Source organism: Cyprinodon tularosa, unplaced genomic scaffold, assembly GCF_016077235.1.
Source record: "Cyprinodon tularosa strain WSP-4 unplaced genomic scaffold, ASM1607723v1 ctg711, whole genome shotgun sequence".
Taxonomy (NCBI): domain Eukaryota; kingdom Metazoa; phylum Chordata; class Actinopteri; order Cyprinodontiformes; family Cyprinodontidae; genus Cyprinodon; species Cyprinodon tularosa.
The window spans coordinates 105,956-128,405 of NW_024039465.1; the positions used below are offsets into that span (position 1 = coordinate 105,956).

Sequence of the window (22,450 nt, forward strand, 5' to 3'; positions counted from 1 at the left end):
TGAAAGAGCGACTAAATCGCAGGCTTTGGAGAAAGGTCAACAATACTGAGAACAAATGATCTGTTTTTATATATCGAGAGATTGATAGAAGTCACTCTTCTTTGTTTGTAGCAGTTTTCCAGACGTTAGCTTGTGTACATTGCAGCCTAGTGCATAGCAAAAAGAGATAATGACTTTACATACTGAACTTTAGTTTTGATAACATTCAAATGCAAGTCAACGTTTTCCATGACAATATCACAGTTAAATTTCACACCAATAGATTGCTGTTGATAGTTTGAAAGACTACACAAGATGTTCTCAGATTTTTATTAGGTTCTGCCATCTGATGGTACATATATACTTATATGAGGTCTAGTGCGACGAAAATGGTCATTTTATCAGTGAATTACAGGACTGCTGTATGTGTGCCATAAAGCAGCGTGTTTTCATGTTTTTTTTATTTATTTTTTTTCCCGGGTCTGCACTAGACTTTCACAGCAGGAAATACGCAAACACCACAGTTCTGTGTCTTTTTTAGTACTTCTGAACGTTAGGTGCAAAATGAGAAACCAAAATATCCGCAGTTGTTGCCAAAAGGGTACATGGTATATTGCCAGAGGATGGAGATATTCTGTGCACATATTTGGGTCGTCAACAAAAAAAATAGTATAATCATATTATGTGGCAAAAAAAATGTCTATGCAGGGGGGCAAAAATGAATGCACACAAAAAAGGGAAGAGGGTGTTATTTCTTTCCACTTTCGCTGCATGCATGTTCAGTGTGAGGGATTGCTACATCAGTGTGAGCGTGTCTTGCAGGTCAGTAACTCGATGCTATTAACTTGTTTTTCTCTATGATAGAACTTTTAACCAATCTAACTGTATTATCTCTGTAAAGTGCCTTGAGATGACTTGTGAGTATGTACTGTATAAATAAACAAAATCAACTTAATTACAATGAAACCAAATTTAAAAAAATATGGAATATTTAGGCAAAAAACAAAAACAAAAAAAGGATATAAAGAGACATTAGGTGGGGGTGCGTTTTTTTTTTCTCCCTCATTTAATAAATCATAACTTTGAATTAGGATATTTGCATTTGATATTCTTCTACTTTTGTCATTGGCACTTTGTAATAGGCTGCAAGGCACACTATATGTGTATATTATTTAGTATTGTAGATATTATGCATTAAATTATTGTCATTATTACCAACACTTCTATGAAAAAATTTCTTTCTTTTTTCTTCCATCTTCTGAACAACCACCCAATGTGTCTCTCTCTGGGTTTCTAGTTAATTCCAAAAATTCCTCAGCATTACCCTCTATTTCACCACCATGTATCTCAGAGCTCTAATCTCTCCCCGGATGTTATTTCCAGTTTGTTTATCCATCTGTAAACTGTGTTAAGAGGTTTTACCCTTTTATTCTGCATTTCTTCAAATCCAGGGGGCAAAAGTACTAGTAGAGGAGAATCCTCATTGTAAGACCTCCTTTTTCGGCCAAAGGTTAACCTTAGAGAGCCAATTTGGTTATTGGGTTAATGGTTACAATGATGGTTATTCGTTATTATTTTGTGTATATGTACTGTATCCACACTTGAAATTGACACTGACCATTGGTGGGGTCAAATGTAATTTTCTTTCTGTTTATGGCAGATGGTTAATGCCTCTTTACCATAATAAATACTTTCTGATTCAGTCTTTACAGCTGATTTAAAGTTTCAAGTTCACTTTAATATAGAGGGATATATTTAGTGGATGCTTTTGAATATCTTTTAAAAAAATTAAACTGGATTGTCTTGGCAGGCATTGCATTAATTCTATTAGAAAATGTATGTCGAAACTTAATACTCAATACTAAATTTGAGACCAATATGTGATAAAAAAATACATTTTCTTTTTTTTTTATTGTTTTAATGCCTGTCATCATCAGATGGTATTGATATTTCCAAGTGTAATTGCAAGCTGTTTAATGTGACCAAATAAAATACTTTCAATTTGAATGTTGTGTGTTAAGATTAATAAATAATGTATTTAATATTATTAAATAAAGTTTATATGGTTAGATTAATTAACTTACAATTTCATATTTAAATGTATGCACATATTACATCATTTTTCTATTATTTTGACACTGGAAAAAAACTATATCAGCAAAGATATGATTTATCCTTTTTTCTGTCCTAGATACAAATCTGTCACTCAAGTGTTCTTCATATCAACAGAATATGACAAACATTAAATTATTCATTATTAATTGAACTTGAAACTTTAAAAAATTTCTCTCAGTTTTTGAGTATTTGTAAATGATTTTTTATTCCTGTTCTGTTTAGCAGTTCTATGAACTTAACACCAGGGAGAAGATAGCCAGCGTAATCCTGGAATAAACTTAAAGAATAACATCTTCTAACCACAATGTCTCACATGGAAGCATTGAAACTGACAGGGGCACCAACCCGTAGGTAAAGAGACATGCAGCAGATCCAGCTCCAGCTCAGGCTGCTCCAGCTCCGCTGTCGAAGGGACAGATACAGGAAATCTTTCCTACCATATGCCATCACACTGTACAATAAAAAATAAACTCTTGTTTCAGCATACAGTAACCAGCACTGTACTGTACTGCACTCCATATTTTAATACTTATTTATAATCTGTTCACTGCACCTCAGGGCTGTTCACTGCACCCTTATTATGTAAATTACCCTTATTATGTAAATACGTGTGGATGTTATGTTATTTTTACTTTTTTCTTATCTTATTGTGTTGTGACTGTCACTATGTGTAAAGCTGCTGCTACACTGCAATTTCCCAGCTTGGGATAAATAAAGTACATCTATCTATCTATCTATCTATCTATCTATCTATCTATCTATCTATCCATTTCACCTGTCTGCACAGCGGTTGGCAGCTAACACTTTCAGTCACGCTGGGAAGGACTGACTCCTGCTGTCCAGCTAAAAACAACAACTGCTATTTCCCTAAGATATTATACTTATCAGACTTTTTAGATAACACCCTGTATGTAACATTTTGCATGATTAAGCACCTTGATTTTATGTTTTGCATGCAAATTGGTATAATTCAATTTAGGGTAACCAGAAGCCTGTAAAGTGAATGTTTGCAAGAAGAAATGTTAAAATGGTAAATCAATACTGCTAGAAAAAGAAAGTTTCAATCTTTTCTGAATATCCAAAAGAGGGATTTTAATGCATAAAAAACAAATGTACAACCCTAACTGTGAGCAACAGATAAAACTCATATTTTAAAATATCTGGTTATGGTTTTATACTGGCTTTTGTTAGTCTGAAAATACTGTACCACCACTATCCGCTGAGCTCCGTATTCCAAGCTAATGCAGGTGAAGCCATCAGGGGACAGTAGGTTTTATAGTGTCTATTTTACATTGCATTAGAAAGGTTATAAAAGATATATGATGCAACACAATGCTTGTGGGAGATTTAATCAAAACCAATACACAGACGGACAGAATGTTATCAAGCTGCAGAGAATTGTCTGCAACTACTTTTTGGTTCATAGAATTCAGAAATGACCAGAAACAACATTATCACTATCCGTTTTTTATTTGTCAGAGTTGTGTACATATTCTTGTGTTTGTGCATATATAACCTGCTGTGGCCTGAACATGCCCACTATGATCACACTCCCAGCAGGTGGGTATTTTGGCCCTTAATTTCTTGGGTTACTGTATGACCGAATACATATCCACACATACACTAACGCTCTAGGTCTCCCTGCTGTGAAGGGGTTGATTAGTGTGGGCTCCCCGCTGACATGAAAGCAAGGATCATCAAGTGCATTCTGGGAAGAAATAAACAAGGGAAATGTGTGTCTTGAAAGTGCTGTAGACTCACACAGATGCTGCCAAGCACATAGTAAAAGAGCTAACAAAAGCTAGCAGATGCTCTCACACATATGGTCCAAAATGTATTGACACAAGTAGCATGACAAGTTATGTGTATTGATTGGCTGGTAGATCCACACTGAGGGTGATTTGCAGATGACCGTACCTTGAACCTTTGCTGCAGTGTCCTCGGTATTGATATATTACAGCAAGAGGAGCACTTAACTGAATACAACTGAACAAAAAAGGAATCATATTGTGCTTGATAGGCAGAGGAGATGGGTATAAAGATACTTGGAAAAAATAAGGAAAAAGTTCACTGCTGAGACAGAGAGGGAAATAAAGACATAGGTGCAAAGATGCAGGAAGAATGGATCAGGCTTGGTGTCACTAAAGGTGATGTATAGAAGAGAGGGTGAGGAGAGTGAGCGGTCTTCTCTTTCAGCTCCACTAGTAATACCCCTTTCTAAATCATCACTCATATTTAATGGACAGCTACAACGGAAAGAAGGAAAAGGAGAACCCGTACCTCGTATTCCTCCAGCATGCACCCTACCCTGACATAAATAGAGAATGACACACATTAGAGACGAAGAGGCCCGGAGACTGAAAGGTGCCTGAAATGGGGAGAAGGATAGGGGATTGAAAGCAAGAAGAGTTCTTGAAGACTTGAGGGGCAACCAGGTGCAAATGTATCGAGGTATAATAAAGTCCTTTTAGATTCACATTACCAGACACACAAAAGTGCTTTCAAAGTGAAGAGGAAATAACGCTCTTTCTTTTAATGCCCGTGTAATACAACCATAATATTCATCATTTTTTAGAGCATATCATTCTTGATTTATTTCATACCAGACAGTAATTTGAAAACATGTTAAAATTATTGTCTTCAAGCTTTATAAAATGCTTATTTTTCTTAAAAAACAAAAGTTGAAGTTATGTTTTTTAAGAATATATGTGTAACATCTTACCCATATCTCCAGGCTCCGGTCTCAATGATGGCCAGTGGCATGCTGTACGTCTGGTGGCCAAAGAGAACTTTGCCATGTTGACAGTGAATGGCGAAGAAGCGTCCGCTGGGCGTTCCACCTCCCCTCTCAGCATCACTACGGGAGGAACCTATCACTTGGGAGGTAAGGGAGTCCCTAACACCATCACAGCAGGGTTGACATGCACAGTGCACCATTTCCTTTAAGCCCACAGCAGGTGACAGAAATACACCAAAGTAAAAGATGCCAGAAACAAAAGGCTTGAAAGCTCATTTGTACTTTTTACTCATTTTTATTTCAGGGGTCCAGCTTCCACAAAGTAGTGTCTTCAGAGTTTTTATGATGATTAGAAGTGTTTAAGGATAAATTATGCAATGAATTACATTTTTTTATGAGAAAAAGACTGAAAAGAAATACTTATCTCTCCAGCATTTTTGTTTCTTACTTTAGTTTCTTAATTACATCCTATGCAAGAAGTTTTCATTCTGCTTGAATATTTTGTCACATAACACTTTCTTGCCACCATGTATTCTATTATAGCAAGTTTTAGTGCCTCCCTCTAACCACTGTTTGAACAGTCTAACAAAGAGAACTCAACTGCAGTAATACACATTGCAGTTAAGTAATCTAGAGTCTTATTTTATCATAAAATCACCACCTTTATAGTAGAACTATTATAAGTTCAATTGTTTATTATACTTTGTAATAGAATCCAGCATTGCCACTTGTAATTTCTTATATTCACATCAATTGGTCATCTATGCAGTTCATATCTACCAGCCAAAGTGCAAATGTGGTTCAATCAGATAAGCAACATCTTTCAGATGCCTGCAGAGTCTGTTATTTGTTGTTGTCAAATGCATAATGGACTTTTAGTGGATTTTTTTTAAAACAGTGGTTTTGTCCTCCGCCTTATATGGACTAGCTGTCTGGAAGGCTAACTGCTTAAATCTTATGTCCTTTTGGATAATCGGCTAATGTCGAAAAAGACACAATGTATCCTTTCTGTCATTTCCTTTAGATAAAAATTGCAATTAAAACCACAATAATACATTTGTTCCCATGATAACGTATCATCCATTTTGTGGTCTTCTTTGTCTTTTTGCAAGTAGTTATGTCTGTATTACATGACTCATATAACACTATTGAAGCGTTTCCAGCTGAAAGTTTTTGAAAATTGATGCTTCCATTAATCAAATTCAACTCAGTTTATTTATACAGTGCCAATTCACAACCAGTTGGTTGTAACCAGTCATTGACTTGCAAGACTTGCTCGTCTTGGATGAGCTTGAGGCGATGAATTTCGCTTGCATGTTGTCATTGACTCTTCAGCAATCCCTCAAACTTAATCAAACTTATATTTATAATTACAATTTGCACAACTTCATGGTCGATGGAGACAGCTACTTATTCTGGTCCTGGTTAGCTGTTGAGTTTCAGTGTACAGATATGATTTAAGCGATCTTCTCTTTAAATTAAACAACTGAACAATGTGAGATGTTCAAAACTCACAAACCTGGTTTCCTGCCATGACCTGCCATGTTTTTTCATCCACGTGTTGCTCTACATAACACCAAAATCTTTCATTCACATAAAATTTTCCCAAAGTACAATACGGTTTTGTTGTTTTAATGTAATAAAATGTGAAACATTTCATGGGATGTGAATAATTATGTAAAGCTATTTATTCTGATCATATTAACTATCATCCCAAAACTACTTTATTAAAAAGACAGGTCTTTCACAATTTTTGCCTACAGTAAATGACACCATTAAATTTTGCTGCTGTGGATATTTTCCCCAGTAAAAACAATTCAGCAACTTATAATCCACCTCAGATCCACCCATAGAGAGCATGGGCAGCATCTTTAATCTGTCTGAATTAGAAGTATGCCGGGTTAATGACGCCAGACACCGGTATCTGTCTGCTAAACGATGTGGGTGCAAGTGGGCTCTGTATGAAATTACAGTAACTGAGAGAGATGCTGTGGGTCTGATTGCTCCATCATGCCTAGGTCTCTTCTCCCTGGCACAGCACAATCTCCTCAATCAAGAAAGCTCTTTTCCTCAGACTAGTCAGTAAGCATCAGGGCACTATACACAGACACACACATACACACCCCCACACACACATCAAGGTCCTTTTACATTGTTGTCTGTTTTAATTTATTACTCACTAAAGTTGAATGATTGTTTCAACTCCATTGTGACTCTCACTTTTGTCAGTTTGCAACTCTGTGAGCCTGAGTGTAGGACTAGTTTTAGCAGGTTTAATTCTTTCTTTTTTCCTTTTTGATTTGATCAGGGTGTTCTGCAAAGGCTTACACTCAAATCCTTAACAGTCCTTCATTATTATGCTTCAATCTAGTTTCTGTTTATATTCCACGTCTGTTTTGTCTGGTCTCTCCCCTTTCTTTTCCCTCTCATCTCCAGTCTCTATTTTGATTGAATTAGTGATTGATTGATTTTAGTAAGCAGAGCTGTGAATCGATAGAGGCTTGGAAGAGAGGATATCTGTAATGTCTTTACTCCTTGAAGAGGGCATTGAAGAAAGATGCATAAAGTCAGAATGTCTGCAAAGATAACAGAAGAAATTGCAAAAAAAGGGAATTTTATATATATATATATATATATATATATATATATATATATATATATATATATATATATATATATATATATATATATATATATATATATATATATATATATATATATATATATAAAATTTTGCTCCAATAACAAAATTATATTATAACACAGGATCGTAATCTTGATGAACAGACTGCACAGGCGATGTGTTGGGGTTTACGTAAAGTTCTTGCTTAAAAAATATTTAAACAAATTTTTATCACAACTTATCACAGCAAACATAGCCTAACAAAGACACTGTAATTGAACACAAGAGCAGCACAAGGATCAGATGCTTCTGTACAAACTTTACTTGACGTGGACAAGCATCAAAAATGAAGCAACAGATGCTTCTTTGCTGCTCAAATCGAGTTCTGTGTAAATGTAGCATAATACTTCTGGACTTTTTTTAGGCCAATTCTGAAGCTGTCAATAGTCACTGCTTCCTCCCTCTGGTTTAGGGGGGAACTGTTTCTTCTAACAAATAATGTTAAAGAATCCTTAATAAAAATTCGCCATGCGATTATGATATGGATCGTCATCAGAATTTAAAGGATTTCGCCTTGGACTGAGCTGCAGCTTCGGTAAAAATGTCATTAAAATTCGTTCAGACAAACAAATACACACAAACTCGACTAAAATCATACCCTCCTTGTGGAGATAACAAGTTAGAGCAAATGTGGAGGATAAGATTCATATAAAGATTATTACATGCATGATTTATGTGTATTTCATAAGAGGAATGTGTGTTTATTGTGGTATTGCTTCACTACCATGAAAAAAAGATACTGACATTGATTTATAAAATCTATGTCTAATATATTCTAGATAACTTGTATTTATACACTTAATGTATCTCTACAATTCAGAGGAAAACAAACATTTGTTTGTGGGCTTTTCCCTAAAGGCAGAGGCAATATGAGGGCTGAAATAGCAGCAGCTGGGACTGGGGCTTTACTTTTTAATTTTACATGATATGATGAATGCTGAAGAGCTGTGAGCCTGATGATAAACACAAGTTTGAAAGCTGCAGGGGATACAAAGCTGTTGACTATTACTACAAAGCAATTGTTAGGACACCGATTCTCAGATTTAGAGGGAAATTTAGGAAGACAGTTTTGTACCATTTAAACATGAAATATCTACTGTTTCAAATATGTAAGACATATTTTGATATGAATTAAAACTAGAAACCAACAACAAAGGACAGTGTTACCCTGTCCCCTTTTTTGCCTTGTCCAACAAGTTTGTTGGTCTGATCTTGTTGTTTATCACTTCTTCACTGCATTTGTCTCACTCTGCAAACTTTGTCACTAACCTGCGTTGTAATTGAAGGGGCAGCAGCATTATCTAAGAATGACGACTTTGCACATACGATACATGGTTTACATATAAAGAATAACCTATTGCATCGAGAAAAACAAGTACAAGTGAGCACTTACCCTTTTGAACAGCTAGAGCTGCTTTTTTGTTTATGGCAGATTAGGTATCTGTGAATCCTTCCAATTATTAAGATGACTGCACATATCAGTTATTATAACTGTCTATGGCTCATCTTTGGACGAAGAACAGAATCAGAAACAGCACATCAAGGAATTAGAATTTTAAAAAGCATCACTACATGAAATTCTGGAAGTAGCTAATTTCTAATTGCATAGATGGAACTGCTATCCCACAGGTCAGATTTGCATCCTGCAGCTTAATCAGCTATGTGCATGGACTGTTAACGCAAACTATGTCTTCAAAACTGCCAACATGCAGCAGAGCGGGCAGTTTAGCCAATTTAAGCTGAAAACAAGGCAAAGATGGAAACGGTTATTAAGCAACTTAACATTAGGTCTTGTTTGCTTGTAGTTTGACCCCATTTGAATATATTGCATGCAGACTAGTGTGTGTAAACTTGACCAGTTACACATAAGTCAGAAGTGGGTGAGACACATACTCTTTCTACCAATGTTCCGGATTTATTTCTGTTTTGTTAATGAGGTTTTAAGGTTCCTTTAACGGAATTTTCAATCTTTATTATTTTCCCAGAGAAAATACCTTAATATTTCTCTAATGTTTTGATTTTTTTTCCTCCAAATTTACAAAGTTTTATTAATGGTAAAAGGTGAATTATCTGTTTACTGCTGTTAAATAGTTTTTATTAGTGAGTATATTCTGAAATCACAGTACTTGTGGGTCCTGTATTGGGTTTTTAATGCTACCAAAGTAAACTATAGGCATATAAATGAAATGAAAATGAACATAATGAAAACTTAGTTGGTTTCTTCAAAGCCAGAAGAAAGCGATTGCCTTCACTGCGACTGCCTCTCCCCCTGTTGGTGTCAACTATTTTATGAGATTCCCCTTGAATTTCTGCAGCATTGATAAGCCTCTTCTAGCATTTAAGCCTACAGTAAGACTAAACAAAGTCAGGGACCTTTCACATCAGAAATGCAAATTTTTGCAACTTAGACGCTAGCTATAAAGAATAATAAGTTGTTGTTGCTGTGCAAATTAGCTGCTAAAAATATCCACTTCTTCTTAACTTTTAGCAGAAATGATCATACTCTGTATCACACCAACGCTCTGCTGATCGGAGAAAGTAGGCTTGTTGTTTACTGGGGATGAGCAGCTGAATCCAGGTGGGCACTTGAATATGGAGGAGGGCAGGGGTAATATCACTGCATGTTTTGATGCAAGAATACCTTCATAACATAGTCAAAAGTAAAAAATAAAAATAAAAAGTATTTTTGAATATATTCCTTTGAATAGAACTATGTTATTATGCCTTTTTCCTTTTTATGGTCTTCATTAAAATTCCACATAAAGAGAGCAAGAACGCATCCATTTAAATTTAGGGGTTTTAGATAGCAAGACTGAAAAAGGGCAGACTCTATACAAAATAAAATATGCAAATTATTTCACCATGTTTAAGGTAAAATATATTTATATATTTCACAGTAGTCACTTAAATTCAGATTTTTATCAACCTTGACATCCCTATTCACTTACGTTAGCTTCAGAAATAATAAAACACTGTCAAATGGTTTAAAATCTGGCTTCTTTTTAGTTTCCTGAAAAGAATCTCCACAACACACATGCTAACATTAGTTTGGTCCTTTTGTGAGAATATCTGGAACATTATTTCAATCGCTCCAACCCATCAGAGGCTAATTTCCATCCTAGAACTGAGGTAACAGAATTATATATTGAATGTACAAAAGATAGTTTAGCCTTTAACTTGCCCTCAATTATTCTTTCCGCTCACTCAACTTGATGAGTCAAACAGGCCAGGCAAATTAAGCTGTCCTAAAGCTCTCGAACAGTCTTTCATCAGCACTTCCTGTAAGTGAGACATTACATTCAGTGTGCCACAATTAGCAGAGACCTCTTTGTGTCATGAAGAGACTATGTTCTTTTCTATACATGACAAGACCTGAGATAATTGCTCTCAGTAATTTATGTAGGTCCAGTCATCCGTGTAGCCATCTGCTCCAAATCATGACGCTTTAAGGCACTCATTTGCTGTGTTTTCAGTTGAACTACTTATGATGAGAGACCACCGAAAATACCAGCAGGAACAAGTATGTTTTTTGTAATTTGTATTTTTTTTTTATCTTTATATAAAAATGTCAGTAGTTGCTTTTATCCTAAAGTAGGCTGACAGGAAATGGGGTTGAGAGAGGGGGAGGAGATGCTGTAAAAGTCAATGGGCTGCGCTTTGAACCAGTGACAATCGCTTTGAGGACTAAGGCCTGCATAAGGGGGTCAAACACTTTACCCCTGATCCCAGTTTTAATGTTATTTAAAACAGTTTGTGGTTATTCTCCAAACCAGCAGCTAAATTACATTCTGATTGGTGTTGGCACAAACTAGTTTGCACATGATCCTATTGTATTCCTATTCATATAATTTTTCTATTGCCGGAACTGGATTTTGAAATCAGTCTAATAAATTCTACAGCAGAGATTTTAAAGGACAAAAAAAATTTACAGTATATTTTCTCATTCCAACTGTTATTTCATTGTTTAATTTATTTTAATGGAGAGACAGTTTCATTCCTCGGAGGCTAACATATCTGCTTTAATTTAACCTGATTACAAGAGTTACATGTAAACATATACCGTATTTTCACGACCATAAGGCGCACCGTACTAAAAGGCGCACTCTCAGTTATGTGTCCCATTTCTGTATTTAACACACACATAAGGCGCACCGGACTATAGGGCGCGTTTTTTATATACCGGTACATGTCCTCTACTACCTTTAAATACCTCTACTGCGTATTTAAAAATACAGCGGGGGCAAAACTGAGTATGACTGTGCTTTATTCATGTATTTATTACAAACTATTAATCAAACCTGGGTGCTGGCCGTGAGACAGACACATCGCAGATGACACAGCGCTGTGATCACTCCTGAATTAACTTAAAATCCTGAAACCTGCCGACAGAATTTGTTTGCTTTTATTGCCGGTATCCTGGTGCCTGCAGCTGAAATTATTTTGATGAAAAACACCTGCCAGCAGCCGCGGTGAACCTGGAGGCTGCCCTGCCTAGAGGCTGCTGTTGAAAGGATTTCTGCTGTCGGTGTACCGCTGGTATGTGGGGGTCTGAGCGCCTCCGACAGAAATAGATAATCTGGATGAACTGACTGCAATTATGAAGTTTTCAGGTGGACTTTCTCACTTAAAAACATATTAAAACTACTTTATTCCCACTGATCACAGCAAATATAGCTGCAAGATTTAGATTATTTAGATGAAAAAACACCTGCCAGCCACCGCGGTGAAGAGGAGGAGACCCGGCCCAGAGGCTGCTGTTGAATTAAGTGTTCAGGTAGAAAAATAGAGCGGGAGCAAAACTGAGTATGACTGTGCTTTATTCATGTATTTATTACAAAGTATTAATCAAACCCATCAAAGTCATCATCCTCTGTTTCTGAATTAAACAGCTGCGCTAAATCGGACATGCCAATTTCCCCTTCTTCGCTGTCAGAGTCACTTTCCGTGCAGCGCGGCTCCTCAGAAATAATGCCGGCTTTTGCGAAAGCTTGAACAACAGAGCCAGCAGACACGTTAGTCCAAGCATCTGCAATCCATCCGCAAACTGTGGCGTAACTTGCCCGGCGCTGCCTTCCACTTATCCTGAAACTGTGGTCTCAGTCTGTCATCCATCGCTCCCACGCTGCTCGCAGCCTTACTTTGAACGGCCGCTTCACACCGATGTCGAGCGGTTGAAGTTCCTTTGTCAGACCCCCCGGGATAACGGCGAGCACAGCATGCATTTGATTCACCATGTTTTTCTCATCGGCTGTGAGATGGGCATGCATGGAGTCACAGATTAACTGCGATGGTGATGCATGGAAAAAAACACCTGTTCTCCTCACATACACCTGCCTTAGCCACGCTTTCATCATCTCCTCATCCATCCAGCCCTTTTCATTTGCGTTAATATCATATTTCATCAGAGCGCTGTGTCTGTCTCACTGTCAGCTCCCAGATCAGCTTCTCTGATTGGTTGATGCGGCGCGTCCAGCAGCAAAACTTCAATTTTTCCATCTCGAGCAGCAGCAGCGCGTTGGCGGTGCGTCAGATGCTTAAACGCTCCCGACGCAGTGCCTGCTGCTCAAAACGCGCTGCGGAACCTTTTGCTGCACCTATACGCGCGTCAACCATTGACTTTGCATGTAAACTCGCTGCTTCTGCTGCACCTTCTGGGTCCGGTTCACACCGATGTCCAGCGGTTGAACAGCGAGCACAGCGTTAATTTGTTTGTTGTAAAAGATTTTTCACAGTTAACTCAGAGATGGAGATTTTAAAGCATTATACTAGTATATTAACTTGCTACGAGCTAAAAACATAGCTGTTTTGTGTTGTTTGGGTCATATGAACTTCTTTAAAGACTAAAGCTTTCTGACTATACTGTAACATAATACCTCAGATAAACTTACAGTAACTACAAAAGTAATGTTTTTTGCAATTATTGTTTTATGTTGTATACATGAGAATGTATGCAATTTATATACTACGATAGATGCCTTTATTTGAGACAAGGACAGACTAACTACTGTACCTGATCACTTAACCCTTACTTCCTGAATAAAGTAACATTTGTATAAATGTTCACATTTCTTAGATGTTAAACTATTTGTTTATTAGTTAAATTGAAAAAGACACATTTCAAATAAAGGTTGATTTTGAATATGCAAATTAGTTCAATTGAACATAACTTGGTTTAACCTGACCATTAGGTTCTTCAGATAGGACCCCTGTTTTTTGTTGAATATATGTCAAATGTTATTAGTAGAACTTTTTATTGTTATCATTGACAAAAGTTTTCCAGGTAGAGATTGAAAACCATGAAACAAAATTTGACCTTAGTGATCTAGGATACAGTGCCCTATGAAAGTATTCAGCCCCCTTGAACTTTTTTAACCTTTTGCCACATTTCAGGCTTCAAACATAAAGATATAAAGTTGTATTACTTTATGAGGAATCAAAAACAAGCAGGACACAGTGTTGAAGTTGAACAAAATTTGTTGGATATTTTAACCTTTAAAAAATGTATCTAAAGAGTGAGGCATGCAAAATAAATTGCTCCCTTTACTTTCAGTGAAGCAAACTCTCTCCAGACATTTACTGACTGAACTTCTGGAGAGAAGTTCCATGAAAACATGGGACATCAATGTAATTTTTGTTAAGTACCCTTTGTTTGTCCACCATATACCCCCAATGAAAACAGTTGATTAAACCACTAACATCTCCTTTGAAAATACATTGAGAGCAACTTGCAGCAACTTTATAAAAAACATATTTTTCGGAAAGGGTCTGTTAACAATAAAACAGCAAGCTAACAATCTCTCAGCATCTTTCTTTCTGCCTAGCTACCAGCTAATATGCATTAAATATGTGTTCCATTCTTGAGGGGAACATCATCACACATTGATGTCTTTATGAAAGAGGCCTAAGTGTGTGATGGCTTTTTTTTTTGGCTTTGAGAGCATGGATTGTTCATTTTCGCTGCTTGTTGAGATCCCTTTGGTTGAAGCCGGAGCCCCTGCAGAACAGGATGCAAAGTGGCAGAGAATTAGCATTTGAAGTGGTAGAGCCTGGGGTGGGCATTATAAAGTTCTTGCTTTGGTATAAAGCTAGTTTAACCAGTCTTGCTTTATATTCTCTGATTAATACAGTATATATAACAGTCATATGAAAACCTTCCAAAGTTGCTACCCGTCTCCTTGATGAAGGATACAGATATTTTGCCACTACAAAATTAAACAACAAGAGGCAATCTTAAATTATGAGATCTCAGAAGACCACTCTAAGAATCTGCAAAGATCATCAACATGGTTTCAGATTTTACATGTTTTCATCTCTTCCACCTGCTGCGAAGGGGTGCTAATAAAGCAAACATTACTTAAGCAACATCTGACTTTCTTTATGTAATGTTGCTCTCTTAATTATTGTAATTATTTGTTTCTGCATGATGTTTTGGTGCTTGGACTGAACACCTACAGTATAAGCTAGTATAACTAAAAATAATGTCAGAAGGGATGTGCTTAAAGGTGTAATCATGGTATGTGATGCACAAATGCCACTAAGAAGGTTCAGAAATAACAATTAGACTTACTTGTAACACTGTATTCTGCATGGTATCACTTACCCCATTAAATGGATATCTCGCATGCTTATGTACTAAAAACCAAATTATCCATGTTCATTTGTTACATTTCATCACACAGATACTGGGAGATTGAATTATGCTGCTTAGACTAGGTCTGAAGGAGCGTGTTTTACTTGACCTTTAGAGTTTGATCTAATGAATTTAGTAAGCTCCACTGCACCTGGGTGATAAGTAATTTCATTCCAGGAAGGCATTTATATAAATAACTGACACACATTTGAAAGGATGGCATTTTTGGAAGTTTTCTGAAGCTAAATTGAAACTAGTAGAAAGAGAAAGTAATGGAATGTGGTTGCACTGTTGGGAAATTGATCTTATACATATGTATGGGTGCTTGGCTGTGTTTTAAAATATGAAAAACATGGGACCTCCCCCTTAAAACCAGATGTTTTAAGGGGAAAATGAAGGGACAAGGACATACATTCACAACTTTAAACATAGGGCTGGTTTAAAAATTCAGCTTTTCACCTTTTCGATTAGAGAGGTGTCAGTGCAGATATACATCTACGCCATTTATTATTTACTTCCTTTCTTATTTACCCTTGTGCTAATGAAGTTAGCAATAGTTGCTGAATTTGTGTCTATCCTATTGTCTATTGTTGCTCATCTTTTGTTAGACCTTTTTTTTAAAGCAGGCTGGAGAACCAAAAGCCTATTTTACGGGGAGTAGTTTTTCACTTCAGAAGCTGCGCTTGGAGAAACAATTAGGTGACTGACACAAGACATCCACAAATTGAATTTCTGAAGAGGCAGGCAGTCAGATCTTGCAACCAATGCAGTCTTTGCTACAGTAAAGGCAACAAAGCCAATGCTTAAACAGGAAAAATAGGAGAGTTATTTAATCAGATATAGAAAAAAATATGCTTCTATCAATCTCTATATTGGTTTTGTAAGCTTGTTATCTCTTCTATCTATTTTATCACTCGAGATTTGTTAATTATTATTATTTAATTTATCTTCCCAATGTTTTTTTTTAATCATTTATTCATTTTAATGACAGTTTTCTTTTAGTTAGGCATCGTCTTGAAACATCACATGGTGGACATCTATCTAGGTCTTTTCCTTTTTTGCAAGATGGTTTAATGAATACATAAATTAGATTTTATTTATGTATATCTAACTATATGGTTATATTTATCTCATTTGCATTTTTATGTTTGAAAAGTTTTCTGACCTTTTTAAATACCGTCTCAGTTACCTAATTTGGGAATTGGTATTTTCTACCCTTTGGATTTTCATATAAAAATCAAAGGGATCTTATAATGTCTGAATCTAAATGTGATTTATTCAATAATCCAAGATTTTGCAGCTGTTTCCCATTATTTATGAGGAATTAGACTTGATAAAACTCAAACCTAATTATCAGACAGAAATCTTTTTTAATAGATATATTATGGTATTCTATAATCAAACATTAAATTGTCAATATATTTCTTATCCAGAGAGAATTAATTCTCAAGGTTCCAATACCTCTGCTCTAAGGAGGCACTCTATTATTCTCTATGGAAATGTGCTCACATGTGTTGCTTTAATGCTAGATATGACGCATACATTTTGCACACTGTTGTGTAAGTGCATTATCACATCCAATTTAAAAAGTCTTTATTTGTGCAAGGCTTGTTTGGGATTCAGTCAAGGCCAAGTGGTCCTTTTGGATGGACCATTAATTCCTAATAGACCCTCTGTGTAATGTCTAAAAAAGGAATCCTGACAAAGGTTCATGGTTGTAAAAAAGTGACATTAAATGGCCACTAACGTGATCCGTTGTTCCTCTTCAAGGATGATTTTTTTTGTGTATTTTATGTTCACCTCCACTGAAGGTGCTCTTTTCATGAACTGTTTGAAGTAAAAAAATATATATAAATCCTTGTTCCTCCCACACACTTTAAATTCACATATGCTTTTCAGGCTTCAGTTTCTTTTTAATGTCTTTCAAATAATTATTTGGAAACACTTAAAAATATGTTTTGATAAGACTCAAACCTAATTATCAGACAGAAATCTTTTTTAATAGATATATTATGGTATTCTATAATCAAACATTAAATTGTCAATATATTTCTTATCCAGAGAGAATTAATTCTCAAGGTTCCAATACAATCTTTAATCATTGTTGGAAAAATGCTACCGGTATTCCATTTTTAGAATATTGTTTATTTAACCCGAGAAATTTGCCAATGGAATTAGCTTTTAACCACAATGGCAAATTGGAGCAACTGGGAGGTTTAATAAAATCAAAAAGTCAAAAAATATAGTCGAAAAATAGATTTCGGCACAGCAACGATTTCTATTGATGAAATTGTTTATACATTTTTCAGATTTCCATTTTTAACTCCACATTTAGAACACTTATTAAACTGAAATATTGTTCAAATCTAATTATTTCTTAATCGTTAAATTGTGTCATGTTAACTGTTCAATGTTATTATGCTGTTTACTTTTTTAAGAGAACTTTATGTTAGCATATCATTTCTAACTCTCAAACTGGTTTTAAGCAAAAGAGCTGTTTCACTATTTATACCAAAATGGGCTCATAATTGGTACATAAATGTAGCTGTCTCATCTCCTAACTCTATACTCAACATCCCATTTAATTGTAGTGGCTATATTGCCATTACATGCAGAATGAGTACTATTCTATCGTTAAGGGGAATAGTTATTCGTTCCATTCCTTATCACAAATTGTGCTTGACAGCAATATTTGCAGTAAATACCCAAATTATTTAATTTCAAATTTATTTGAAATAAATTAACATAAAAAATTGAAATGTATTTGGCCAATGTCTTGCCATACACCTACAATTTTTGAAAACTGTGAGTTTCATTGAAAATGTATTATATTTTCCTCATCGGCTTATTTCTTCACATTTTTAGTTTGCTGCCACTGAAATAATTCCTCTGAATGTGTTTCTGCCTTAGCTGTGGTCTGGAAAATAAGAGTGGTCGTTCTTCCATTGCGTTTTACAAAAGACTTAGACTTAGACTTAGACTTCTTTATTTGTCATTTTGTATGCACAGGGTGCATACAGAACGAAATTGCGTTACATACAGCTTATGAACGTTGCATTGATATTTCACAATGGCACGAGTTATAGAAAAATACAAAAAGTGCAGCAGTGGTCAAAGTGTGAACAGTGCAGAGGATAAGAGACAGTGTGCAAGTTGCAGTGGTTCAGTGCAAAATGGCATTTGTGCAAAAAATGCGTTATTGAAAAATACAATGAGATGAACAATTTAAAGGGCTAAAAGTTAAAAGTTCAGCAGCATTTGATGCCCGATAATGTGCAATAGGTGCAGAGTTCGGATTGTGGATCAAAGGTTCAACAGTCTGATGGCCGTGGGGAAGAAGCTGTTGCACAACCTGGTGGATCTGCAGCGGATGCTGCGGAACCTCTTTCCAGAGGGCAGCAGGGAGAACAGTCCATGGTGGGGGTGTGAGGGGTCTTTGATGATATTACGGGCTCGGGACACACAGCGCTGTGATGAAATGTCCTTAATGGAGGGAAGAGGAGCCCCAATGATTCCTTCCGCTGTCCTCACCACCCTCCTCACATTCTTCCAGTCAGAAGCTCTGCAGCCTCCACACCACAGAGAGAGACAGCTGGTCAGAACGCTCTCTATGGTGCTTCTGTAGAAGGCTGTGAGGATGGGCGGGGGCAGGCGGGCTCTCCTCATCCTCCGCAGAAAGTACAAGCGCTTCTGTGCCCTCTTCACTAGAGATGAAGTGTTTACAGTCCAGGTGAGGTTGTCCGTGATGTGCACCCCCAGGAACTTTGTGCTGCTGACCACCTCCACAGCTGAGCTGTTGATGAGCAGTGGAGCATGGTGGGGGCGGTTTTTCCTGAAGTCGACGATGATCTCCTTCGTCTTCTCCACGTTCAGGATCAGACTGTTTTCACTGCACCAGTCCACCAGCTGCTCCACCTCCTCTCTGTAGTCCCGGTCGTTGTCGTCCCTGATGAGGCCCACCACCGTGGTGTCGTCCGCAAACTTCACGATGTGATTGGTGGTGAACCTGGGGACGCAGTCATATGTCATCAGGGTGAACAGCAGGGGGCTCAGGACGCAGCCCTGAGGGGAGCCCGTGCTGAGGGTGATGACATCAGAGGTGTTCTGACCGACCCGGACTGACTGAGGTCTGTTGGTGAGGAAGTCCAGCAGCCAGTTTCGAAGGGGTGTGTTGAAGCCCAGATGTTCCAGCTTTCCCACCAGGTGCTGTGGGATGATGGTGTTAAACGCTGAACTGAAGTCCAGGAACAGCATCCGCACGTGGGTGTTCTTCTCCTCCAGGTGGGCCAGGCTCAGGTGAAGAGCAGAGGAGATGGCGTCCTCAGTGGAGCGGTTTCGCCGGTAGGCAAACTGGAACGGGTCGAGTGTTGGGGGGAGACTGGAGACGATGTGTTCCTTTACCAGCCTTTCAAAGCACTTCATCATGATGGGAGTCAGTGCGACGGGCCGGTAGTCGTTGTAGCAGGTGACTTGAGGTTTCTTTGGCACTGGGATGATGGAGGCAGACTTGAAGCATGCTGGCACTGTGGCTTGCTCCAGCGAGGTGTTAAAAATGTCCGTGAGGACACCAGCTAGCTGACCTGCACACTCCTTGAGCACCCGCCCAGGTATGTTGTCGGGACCTGGGGCCTTCCGCGGGTTGACCCTCCTCAGAGTCTTCCACACGTCGGCTGTGTCAAGGCAGAGAACCTCCTCTTCCTGATGTGGGACAGCCTTCACTGCTGGAGTGCGATTTAGTGCCTCAAACCTCCCAAAGAAGTTATTTAGTCCGTTTAGGAAGTCAGCATCAACTTCATCCACCGGGGCAGGGGGCGTGTTGTAGTCTGTGATCGCCCGTATGCCTTGCCACATGCTCCTGGTGTTGTTGGCGTCGTGGAACAGATGCTGGATTTTCTGGTTATGGTTCCGCTTTGCTAACCTGATGGCACGGTTCAGGGTGGCTCTAGCTGTCCTCAGTGCCTCCTTGTCACCAGACTTGAAGGCTGAGTTCCGTGCTTTTAGCGCGTGGCGGACCTCCTCAGTCATCCAGGGCCGTTGGTTGGCTCGGGTGGTGATGGTCTTTGTTGTGCTGACGTCCTCGATGCAGTGGTTGATGTAGGCTGAAACAGTCATGGCGTACTCATCAACATTGATCTTGTTGTCATATGTTGCTGCTGATTTGAACATGTCCCATTCAGAGCATTCAAAGCAGTCCTGGAGTGCATCCATGGCCCCCTCCGTCCAGACCCTCACCTGCTTCACTGTAGGTTTTGCTCTGATCAGCAGGGGTCTGTATGCAGGAATTAGCATCACAGAAAGGTGGTCTGAGGAGCCGATGTGGGGGCGGGGGGCTGCTCTGAATGCGTCTTTTATGTTTGTATAAACTAAGTCCAGAGTGTTCTCTCCACGAGTAGCAAAATCCACGTGTTGATAAAAATGAGGGAGAACAGTTTTCATATTCGCCTGATTAAAATCTCCAGCAATGATGAAAACGCCCTCTGTGTGTGTAGATTGCAGCTCAGAGACAGTCCGATAGAGAACACTCATGGCCTCCTTTGTATCAGCGCTGGGGGGGACATACACCGCTGTGATGGTAACAACAGTGAACTCTCTGGGCAGGTAAAAGGGTCTGCAGCTAACAGTCAGAAGCTCTATGTCCGGAGAGCAAAAACTTGAGACTATTCTAGCATTTTTACACCAGTTGTTATTGATGTAAACACAGAGTCCGCCTCCTCGGCTCTTACCGCTGAGTTCTTTGTTTCTGTCGGCGCGGAAAGTAGCTAGCCCCTCCAGGCTAATGGCGTTGTCCGGGGTTGATGATGTGAGCCACGTCTCTGTCAGAATGAGAGCGCAACAGTCCCTAAACTCCCTCTTTGCTGAGAGCTCGAGTTGAAGATGGCCAAAAGAAGCTCTTTGGGTAAAACAGGAAAGCTGTGAAAGATTGCCAAGAAGATTATTGCTGTTCCAAATATTGAAGGTTTCTGGTGTGTGTTAGTTACAAATTAAAATCAAAGATTGTCACTAACTTTGAAATAATAGGATTAATAATTATAAAGTGAGACATTTTCACATGTATCACCCAATGTTGATGTATATGACAATTCTTTAGTGAAACATTTTAATTGAAACTGTAATGGTTTTAATACAGTAGTGGTGGTTTTCGGATTACCGGTATCTCTTTGCAAGAACTAAAAATTTCAGTCCTTAATGGATAGAACAAAAACAAAAACTCCTGGATTATATTACTAAATAACTTCTTAACCAGGCAATAGCATTATACAGTATCCGACTACTGACCTTAATATGTAATGGTTTGTGTTAATTAAAGTGGATACACATCTAAAAGTTACAGAATTATAGTTTCTGACTTTCTTTAGTTTATAATGTCTTAACACTAGAAATACCAGGATTTTTCCGCCTACCTAGAACTTCTAGGGAGGGGTCAATTGTCCCGGCGGCTTTTCCCGAATACACTAATCACTCATTCTGTCATGGTAATGAGGCTGTTATGGGCCGTGTGTGGGGTGAGGGGTGAGGGGGTCACACCTCACAGTGGTAACAGCCAAGACAAACAGGGACAGACAGCTTCTCCCCAGTGTGTTACAGTACAGTTTTTCTCCCTTGGTTTGGCTCATTTCTTGAAATTGAGATGTCATTCTCAAAACATGGACAAATCCCAAAACTAATTTGCAGTTCCTCACAACAGAATGGCATTTATCATAACTTTCATCAAATTTCAAATGCTTTTGTATATGTCTCAATCATTTAGTACATCCTTGCAAATGGTTATGTACAAGTAAGAGTAATAAAGATAATTGTGCAAAGAACATTCTATGAGTTGCAAAAAAATGTGCAAAAAAACATACTAGGTCAGTTGAGGCAGACAAGATTAATATGACCAGGAAAGAGTGTTGACAGATACATTTATGATATAATATAGAGATATAGAAGTAAAAGAAATGAGACATAATTCAAGTCAGTATTTCCATAGTGTAATCAATAGTTCCATAGTGCAGTGATTGAAAGCTCAAGCCATTGTCTGAATTTTTCCAGAGTCCCTCTTGTCCCTCTTTTCAGTCTCTGACACTGTTGAATTGTTCATAAAATGTAATATTGTCAATCACAAGTCGCCTTCAGAGCTTCCTTTGTTTCATCACTCTGGACATGCTTGGCATCATTCGAGACTGTACAATTCAACATGCGAAGCAAACTGAGCATGTGCATTGGTTCATGGGCATACCTGAACTAATGGCATTTATTTCCATCACCATCATGAGGGGAATCTTCAAGGTGCCATCACTGCCTGACTGTTGGTCGAAAAACCTGG

The 22,450-nt window shown here is 37.9% G+C and overlaps 1 protein-coding gene across 1 annotated transcript in view; it reads left to right on the plus strand.

Annotated features, from left to right (window-relative positions):
* The window catches only part of LOC119772515 (contactin-associated protein-like 2), a 255,193-nt gene that overhangs the window by 47,439 nt on the left and 185,304 nt on the right, over window positions 1-22,450 (plus strand). Inside the window, exon 7 of the mRNA XM_038268959.1 lies at window positions 4,829-4,978. Within this exon, the coding sequence (XP_038124887.1) occupies window positions 4,829-4,978 (150 nt within the window). The remainder of the gene's footprint in view (window positions 1-4,828; window positions 4,979-22,450) is intronic.